The sequence below is a fragment of the Sardina pilchardus genome, chromosome 3, assembly GCF_963854185.1.
Source record: "Sardina pilchardus chromosome 3, fSarPil1.1, whole genome shotgun sequence".
Lineage (NCBI taxonomy): Eukaryota > Metazoa > Chordata > Actinopteri > Clupeiformes > Clupeidae > Sardina > Sardina pilchardus.
Genome location: NC_084996.1, coordinates 14,220,437 through 14,229,748, shown reverse-complemented (window position 1 = coordinate 14,229,748; position 9,312 = coordinate 14,220,437). Strand labels below are relative to the sequence as shown.

Below are 9,312 nucleotides of genomic sequence, written 5' to 3'. Positions count from 1 at the left end.
GCCTGATTAAAACCAATTTTCTGGGGAACTCAATGCACCAAATGATGCAAGACCCAGGTAGGGAAGAAGCTGTCAGCTGGCTATCTATTTTGCAGTGGACTGGAAATTATGAATGCACTTACTGCCAATTTATGAGGGTACAGTATAGGCTACAGATTGAAGTTACATAGGCCAATTATGGATGCCTCTCATATTAGTGTGTGTATTTAGTAATAATGGGCTCCTGTGATCGTGTGTGTGTGTGTGTGTGTGTGTGTGTGTGTGTGTGTGTGTGTGTGTGTGTGTGTGTGTGTCTGTGTTTGCAATAATGCTAAGGATTTAGAGGTGACTACTTTTCCACAGCTCTGTAATAGTCAGCATTATGAAATGTCAGCGAATGGAAATGTGATTTTAACCTCATCTCATTAATCAAGATATCCAGAGATCCTGTTTCCCTCCAACTCTGCTTTCAGCAACTGTTTAATTTTTACTGATCTTACAGTATATGGGCATATTCATATTGTTATACTGTAGTATTTAGAATATGTTCAAAATAATCTAATATTAGCCCTGTAAGTAGCCAGCATACACTGATGTACTTTAACTTTATATAATTATCTTGTCAAGAACACTCTTACAACTGACATTAGTATTTACAGTACACAGTACATGAGTTGCCAGTCTGATAGTCTAATAAAACACAATCAATCCCCCTGATTGTTATATGCTCAGTTTATGTTAAACTGTACTAAATTAAACAACAAGACGTTTCTGTTTTAACTTAGCAGCACTGATTTGATTTGGTCAAATATAGTCACATGATCTATCAGCAATATAATATAATTCAACAGTACCACAATTTCCAAAATGATCAGTTGAATCATCACGAGTCCTTGATTTAACTTACTTTACACAAATACTGAATTTGATAAGTTTCATGAAACTAAGAACTGGTCTATTAGACTGCATTGCAGATGATTGGATTCATTGCGCTGTTAGAATAGCACGCCATAACACATCTATTACACAAATAAATAATAATAAAACAACAACAACAACATGATCAGTTAAGCAAGACATTTTCTATAATGAATACATTTATTGGTCTTTTACAAAAAAATAAGTCTAGAATTACAGGAATAGAAGAAACAAAAGGAGATGGTCATTGTTGAGAGCCTGGTTACTCACCCAGTCCAATTAAAACAACTTTGTGGATGTTAAAGCTTTTAACCAAATCAAACACTTCATCTTGCTAAGGAGACAGAAGGCTCAATGTTTCACCTTATTAACACAGATTTTAGAACATGGTAGCTATCAGGTAACAATTAATTACTGAAAGGTAGATATGCTACGATGTGACACAAAGCTAAATAAAAAAATAGAATTGGTTTAATCCTCTGATACACCCCCCCACCCCTCGGTTCTGGTCATACTGTGCTCACATTGAAAATCATGATCTGACCTGACCTCACTAATTGCTTTCTTGAGTGGCTAAGGCACTTTTCAAAAAGAGAAATTAGTATAGACATTTTCCAAAAATGTAATATTTCTCTCAATAACACATAAATGCCTCAACAGATCACAGGTATGGGCTTTACGTCCTCGTAATACTATTTACAATATGCATACGTGTATAGCATATGCAAAGGTGAAGGGTAAGAACCCATGATTTGATAATCCTAAAACAACATTGATCTGTAATTTGCGATCAAGTTGTGTTGGTACAAAATTGAACTGCAATGAAAAACAAAACATTGCTTCCTCCCGCTCATCTGAGTGGGTTCTTGTACTTTAAAGTAATGGACTGGACACGGGCAATTGTGAAAACAAAGCATTCACAGGTGCATGCTTTTAGATCAAGAAAACAAACGTCAAATTACAAGGAATGGACCATGATTGTAAAGACATTCGCAATTACTGACCATTGCATCATTCTTAAGTGACTGTTCTAATGAGCCCACTCCCAAACCTGGTGATTTAGGAGAAGGGAAGAAATCAGTCTAAACTCACAGGACAGTAAATACCTTTTTACTGGAAATCGCAATTTGAACCATTGTAAAGGCTATGAGAAGCTTGCAACTCTGCCCCAATAGTTAATCTAGTCACATCTATGCTTTTATGTTCCTGTCATCCACCTTGTGTGACAGGCAGTGAAGCTCACTTAACAGGATTGCTGTGCTTTTCATGCACTTGGCATGCTCACCAACCAATAAGTTGTCCAATTCAAAATAACATTTGGAATATTGTACTGAAGCTTGACTTTCAAAAAGGATATCATAAATAAAATCTTAATATCTATTCGAAAAATCGCAATTAGATATTTTCCCCAAATCGTTAGACCTTAGACTACACCTGTATCTTTGCAATCCAATACTTTGAAGCAGAACTATTTTAAAGGTTTCATTCAGCTAGTACTGACTACCATTTTGCGGAGGGGCTGTCAGTACTCACCTGCAAATTCCACATATTTCCAACACAACTGAGCTGTTCTGTGTTTTGCCCTACTTTTTTGTAGTAATCTACATTTAAACTGTAACAAGAGAGTAACTGATCCTTTTGCAAAATATTTCATCTCTAAGATTGTTCCCTCAGTGAGCTGGTTTCTCATGTGCCTAATAAACTGGTCACAGGCTGAGCATTCAGGTCCAACATAGCATTCTATGAAAGCATAGACTTTGGGGGCCATGTGCAATCTAGCCTTTAAGATAAATAAATCCAGGCAAGGTTAAATGAGCCAAACAAGTTTTGCAGGCAGATTGAGGGAGGAAAGAAGAACACACACGCACACACAAAGAAAATGGAAAACAAAATAATAATAATAATAATAATAATAATAATGATAGAAAAACGAAAGACCCCTCTTAACTATTCATCCGAGTGCCTACACACATACTAGTTTTAGAAATGCACTTTGAAAATATATTTCAGTCTAGATCCAAGCATACTATTCCAATGCTATGCATACAAGACAGATCTAGAGAGAGAAAGAGAGAAAGAGAAATATATAATTGTTTTCTTTTTCTTGGCCCTGCAGCTTGCTGTAGTGTGCTATGACTGTGTGTGACAGATGATGGGGGGAGGGGGTCTGGTAAGGCAGAGTGGCGGTCCGTGCAGACACCACTAGGAAGCGGAGGATCTGTTGGGTTTCTAGAGGCAGCGCCTGCGTCTGGGGTCAGGGGTGGTGGCGGCGGGGAGAGGCCATGCTGCATGCCTGCTGAGGGGTCTCTCTTCTGGGCCTCGGCCTCAGGTCTAGGGCTGCTGCTGCTGCTGCTGCTGCTGCTGGGGTTGGGGCTGCTGCTGCTGCTGCTGTTGCTGTGGTTGCTGATGGTTGTTGGCCTGGGGGGCCGTGGTGTCGTTGGCGTTGGCTGCGTCGCTGGCCCGGCTGTCCAGATCGTCGTCGGACATGTCCAGGGACGTGCCCTCCACGTGCAGCTGCCTCCGGCCCGAGCGGCCCGACGACGAGAAGCTGATGGGACCCCCGCGCCTGCAGAACCACACGGAACACGGCGGGATGCGCTTGTTAGAAGAACCCAATTTACAGTGTATATGTGCAGTATAGTTGGATTTTGCCTGTGTGCCTGGATGTGCCTGTGTGCAACATACCATATACAGTACATCAGACTTACAAATATAAGGTTATAATTGCAGGTTTACCATGCGTAGGGTATTACGTGCAGGGTGTACTGTATGTGTGTGTGTGTGTGTGTGTGTGTACCTGAGGCGGCTCTTGAGTGTGTTGACCTCGCGGCTCAGGCCCTCGCTAGCCTCGGTGGCGTCGTCCAGCTCTCTCTGCAGCTTCCTGCGGGAGGCGTTGGCGCGCGTGGCCTCCTCCTCCGCCTCCTCCAGCTGACGCTTCAGCTGCTTCATGCGCGAGTTGGCCTTCTCCATCTGGCCGGGGACACACAAGGCTGACCGTTAAAGAGCACACCCACCAGCACCAACAGGACACACACAGCTACACAACAACACACACACACGCATGTACACACACACACACACACACACACACACACACACCAGCACCAACAGGACACACACAACTACACAACACACACACACACATGCACATGTACACACACACACACACACACACAACTACACGACAAACACACAGACACACACACAACTACACAACACACACGCATGCACACACAGACACACAGACACATACTCAACTACACAACACACACATACACACACACACACACTGACTTCATAATACCATACATAACACCACACTCACTGTGCAAACGTTCATGCCTCAGACACACTGACTAATATGTTGTATGTATCAAGCACCCAACCACTATGAATGATACAACCTGTGTGTAAATGTGTAAATGCTTTATGTTCTACAGTATATTTACTGCTTTTACCCAAATACAGTATTTCGTGTGCTCAAACTCAAAGCGCATCATTCTGTCAGTCAGGCCACACCGCCCTCCTCACCTGCTCTTTGTACTGGTCGGCATGGCGACGCTCGTCCTCCACCTGCATGCACACCTCCTTGAGCTTCTTCTCCGTCCGTCTCACAATCTTATTGGCCGCGGACCTCTCCCTAAGAACAGTGAGTGGACCGCATTACACCTGACCGGCTACCTCGAGGACAGCACTGACACTCAAAAGAGGAGGATTCAGAAACGAGAACAGAAATCGGCAACAAACGGCCAACACTCACATAATACACTTCTTGCTTTAGCTACACCAGAGCTGAGTTTGGGGCATTTTTTTTTTTAATAAAGGAAATCAAAAATAAGGTCACCCATCCACAAAGCTTGTTTTCGTTCGTCATGCAAATAAAGATGAAAAAAAAACAAGACTCCCGAAGTGCTTTTGTAACAGCACACCAACAAAAACAGAGAGAAACGAGACGCGCTCGGTGCAAAAAGAGCTACCACTGCTTTCAGATAAAACAAACAAAGAGGGAAATAATAAGAGAGAAAAAAGATGAGGACAAAGAGCCCTTGTTGTCTCGGGGCCAAGCACTCACTTAGCCTCCTGCTCCAGCTGCTCCTCGAGCTGCAGGATCTTGGCCTCCAGGGCGGCGATGGAGGCCTTGAAGCGGCTCTTGATGGAGCCCTCCAGCTCCTGCAGCTTGGCCTTCAGCTCCTTGTTCTGGCGCTCCAGCTGCTGCCGGGCGTTCTCGCTCTTCTGGGCCACGCTGCGCTCCCCCGCCAGCTCCGTGGTCAGTGTGTCCACCTGCACCCGCCATCCACACACACACACACACACGCACACACACACACACACACACATGCGCCAGAGTGGTTTTAATGAGCTGTGCCCACACATACACTATCCCAGTAGACCCCGCAGATACCAGGGGGTTGGTGTTTCAAAATGCAGCCATGGAGTACAGCTGGTAGAAAATGCACAGTGTGTGGCTGTGTGTGTGTGTGTGTGTGTGTGTGTGTGTGTGTGTGTGTGTGTGTGTGTGTGTGTGTGTGTGTGTGTGTGTATGCGTGCATGTGTTTTTGGAAAAATAACATATAATTTTGCCAGAAAAGTTGAGGAATCAGTTGGATGAGGCCTACTGCTAATGAAGTTTTTTTTTATCAACCCCCCATTAAGGCTGCAAACAAAGTGCAGAGCGTGAAACTTCAGCAGAGTCTAAATCGACTTCTTCGATGTTCTCTTCTCGACTCCACTCAGGTGATCAGAGGTGGGCAGAGGTAGGGGTGCGGAGAGCGTGCGTACCTGCATGGTGGTCTTGCGGAAGCGGTCATTGAGCAGCTCCATGTTGCCCTGCTCTTCCTCGAGCTCCTCCTCCAGCTGGGCAATGCGAGCTTCCAACCTCCTCTTCTCATCCATGAGGGCAGACCTGACACACACACACACACAAACCAATTTAATATATTGACTTTAAGCACCTATCATTCATTCAATATTCTTACAATTGTATGAAATTGTCAACATGTGAGTAAACATCACTGAATGGCTGAGCGTCACACGTACTTCCCAGAGGTGCTGTTTGCGATCTCGTCTGACAGCTCGTCCCGCTCCTGCTCCGCGTGCCGACGGCCCCTCTCGGATGCGGCCAGGTCCTAGGACACGTCAAGGGTCGAGATAATCCGTCAGCGATCCGAACCCGAGGCAGAACGAGGTACGGTACGGTACGCATGACAAGTCTGTCTGCCTGTAGCAGTCCCCTCACTCACCTCGTGCAGCTGAAGAATCTCGGCCTCCAGGGTCTTGAGCTTCTTCTCGTTCTCCTTGGACTGGGTGAAGATCTCGTCTCGGGAGGCGCGCGCGTCCTCCAGCTCCCTCTGGTAGTCCTTCATCTGGGCCTGCAGGAGGGAGGACACAGCCAAACCGTCAGTAATGTGCTGCTTCTGATCTTTTAATTGTGCGGCCTCCGCTTCGGATTCTGTTGACGTTTTAAATCACCACAAACTAACTTTGTTGTAAAAGGACAACTAAAATGGCCTCTTTGAAAAATATGCTTGGCTAACAAATACAGCGTGTCCCCTTTTGTGCTGAGGTAATGCAGCTAAAAACAGCTTTCTGATTCAGACATGTGTTGGAGAACAGAAAATTCCTCTCCGAGGATGAAAGATCACATAGACCAAATAACACATTTTAACCAAGATATCTGGCACTCTGTTGTTAGACAGCTTTAGTTGCACAAGGAGCTTGGGGCTTTCATAATGGATTGCTTTGGACGGAGATCTTATTCAGGGAAAGACTTAAAGGATATGTTTGGCTTGAGAAATGAAGATCTGCTCAAACATTTACAAATGAAATACTATTAAACTGAATAAAGAGGAGATCTCATAATAACATATAATCTCAGAGATTGATGGAATCTACAAAATACAACAACATAAGGTCAGATGGGAGACAGAAGTACTGTAGGTGAAGAGATCACAGAGGAAATACTGTATGATGCATACACATACATGCACACACACAAACACGCAATGAACAAGAGGACAATATTTTAATTCACAGAAGACTTTTACTTTATACTGCCCCCTAGTGGTGAAGGCCTGTACCAAACAAATAGGACCGGGCTGTGTAATAGAATAGAATAGAATAGAATATATACTTTTTTTTTATTATTATTATTATTAAGGTTTATTTAGATAGGGACAGATACAAAAACATAGACAAGCTTAAAAAGTCATCTGATGCATGCATCATAGCATTTTTAGCTGACGCTAATTTACAACACTTGTCCCTAGTAGGGCTTTTTGATCCCGTGAGAGAAATTCAGTCTCTGCATTTAACCCAATTTAACCAAATTATTGAACACACACAGCACACACACAGTGAGGTGAATCACACACTAACCCAGAGCAGTGAGCTGCCTGCCCAACCAGCGGCGCTTGGGGAGCAGTGAGGGGTTAGGTGCCTTGCTCAAGGGCACTTCAGCCATGGACTGGTCGAGGATCGAACCGGCAACCCTCCGGTTACAAGCTCGAAGCCCTAACCAGTAGGCCACGGCTGCACTGTGTAGTGCAGTGAATCTAGATAAGGTTTCTGATACAGGATACAATAAGATTAATGTCCGTCACTGTGTCTTCACTGAGTCTCAAATGTACACAAGGAAAATGAAAAAGAAAGACATAGACAGAGCACTTAACTGATCTCCAAAGAGAAATGGCAGTGGTCATGATGATGTGAATGTGATGTGAATGCTGGCTTGTCATGTCTAAAGACCACAGAGGTTCATGGACTGAAGTGAGGGTGATTCAAAGGTTGGCTCAAGCTCACCTGGAGCTTGCGCAGCTGCTTGATGGCCTCGTCGCGGGCCTTGTTAGCCCCTTCGATGTGAGACTCCAGGTCTTTGAGGTCCATCTCCAGCTTCTTCTTGGCGGCCACGGCCAGCGCTCTCTGCTTGCGCTCGTCCTCCAGCTCGGCCTCCATCTCCCGCACCTGAGCCAGACGGAGAACAACGGAACACATCAGAGGGAAGAGAAAACAATCTGATAAACGGATCACTGAAACATTAGTAAGTCTATATTCGTCAAAAATGTATTCAAATACGATTCTGTAATTGGAATGCTGCAACTAGAACTAGAACTGTCTAATTATTATAAACAGTTAATAACATCACAGACTTTCAGGACATCCTGTGTTTGGGGGTGGACAGAAGCCGGCAGAGACTGATTTGGGAGATGAATACATGTAATGGCGTCTGTTTAGCAAAGCCGGACCTGTTTGACCAGTAGCCTCTTCTTCTCATCGTTCTGGTCGTCGCGGCCCTGCAGGTCTCTCTCGTACTGAGCCTTCATGGCCTGCATGTTGACCTCCAGCCTGAGCTTGGCGTCCTCGGTGGCCTGCAGCTCGTCCTCCAGCTCCTCCAGCTGAGTGCGCATCTCCTCCAGCTGCTGCTCCATGGTGCGCTTGGACTTCTCCAGCTCATGGACCTAGATAGATAGATACAGTAGATACTTTATTGATCCCCAAGGGGAAATTCAAGGTCCTGACAGGGCAGAGGGGACACCGGAGGGGTGAGGAAAGGGACAGAGCAGTATCTCGAACTCCTCATTCCCACTGACATCATATTAAAAAACTAAATAAATCAAAAGGAAAGGCAAAGCAGGATTCTTTCCTTATTTAAAGAACACGTCATGAGGTGGAACTCACGTTCTTGCCCACGTCGTCCTTGGAGCTCATCAGGTCCTCCATCTCGGCGCGCAGCTGCTTGTTGAGCCGCTCAAACTCCTCCTTGGCCTCCAGGGCCTCGTCCAGCGCCCGGGTCAGAGACAGTGACTTCGTCTCCTTCTCTCGGGCCTCTGCCTCCGCTCGGTCCCGCTCGTCAGCGTAGCGCGCCGAGATGGACTTCTCCTCAGCCAGCATCTACACACAGAACCGGGTAAGTTAGGGTGACCAGATTGTGTAAAAGAGGACACAAAAGGCTATTTTGTATTCATTTGTGAACGACAGAGAGAAACACGATGCAAATTCGCTGTAAACACATTTGAAGCGCTAGAAGAAAAAGGTCCTGGACGATTGTTAGGCCTCAAAAAAAGTCCTGGAAAAAAAGGACATCTGGTCACCCTAGGTACTGTACTATAAGTGCCATGCTAAAGTGCTCTTCAGGTAGATAAGGTGTAATATGTTATAGTGAACAGTGCAGGGCCGATTCAATTACAGGGAAATGTAGACTTATATTGTACAGTACTGTGTGTACTTTTACCAGTGCTGTGGACTAATCGTAGTTATGATTTTACTTTTGTACACCACAATACCTTACAAACCTAGCCTGGGTTTTCCCATACTGCCTTGCGCGGTGATTTCAATCCCGCTGCTAAGCCAGTCTGGAAACTAACGCCCTAATGTTCGCCTGATGTTGGCGAACCAATCACAGAACATCCGAGAAGTTTC

The 9,312-nt window shown here is 45.0% G+C and overlaps 1 protein-coding gene across 2 annotated transcripts in view; it reads right to left on the bottom strand.

The window, feature by feature from the left end:
• Positions 1-1,042: 1,042 nt before the first annotated feature.
• Positions 1,043-9,312, bottom strand: part of LOC134076784 (myosin-10-like) — a 73,159-nt gene continuing 64,889 nt past the window's right edge. For both annotated transcript variants that reach the window (XM_062532002.1, XM_062532001.1), the window contains 10 exons: positions 8,572-8,784; positions 8,139-8,351; positions 7,696-7,857; positions 6,138-6,266; positions 5,935-6,023; positions 5,677-5,800; positions 4,970-5,178; positions 4,429-4,537; positions 3,695-3,867; positions 1,043-3,463 (listed from right to left, as the gene is read on the bottom strand). In XM_062532002.1, coding sequence (XP_062387986.1) covers positions 3,229-3,463; positions 3,695-3,867; positions 4,429-4,537; positions 4,970-5,178; positions 5,677-5,800; positions 5,935-6,023; positions 6,138-6,266; positions 7,696-7,857; positions 8,139-8,351; positions 8,572-8,784 — 1,656 coding nt within the window. In that variant the 3' untranslated portion in view covers positions 1,043-3,228. The remainder of the gene's footprint in view (positions 3,464-3,694; positions 3,868-4,428; positions 4,538-4,969; positions 5,179-5,676; positions 5,801-5,934; positions 6,024-6,137; positions 6,267-7,695; positions 7,858-8,138; positions 8,352-8,571; positions 8,785-9,312) is intronic.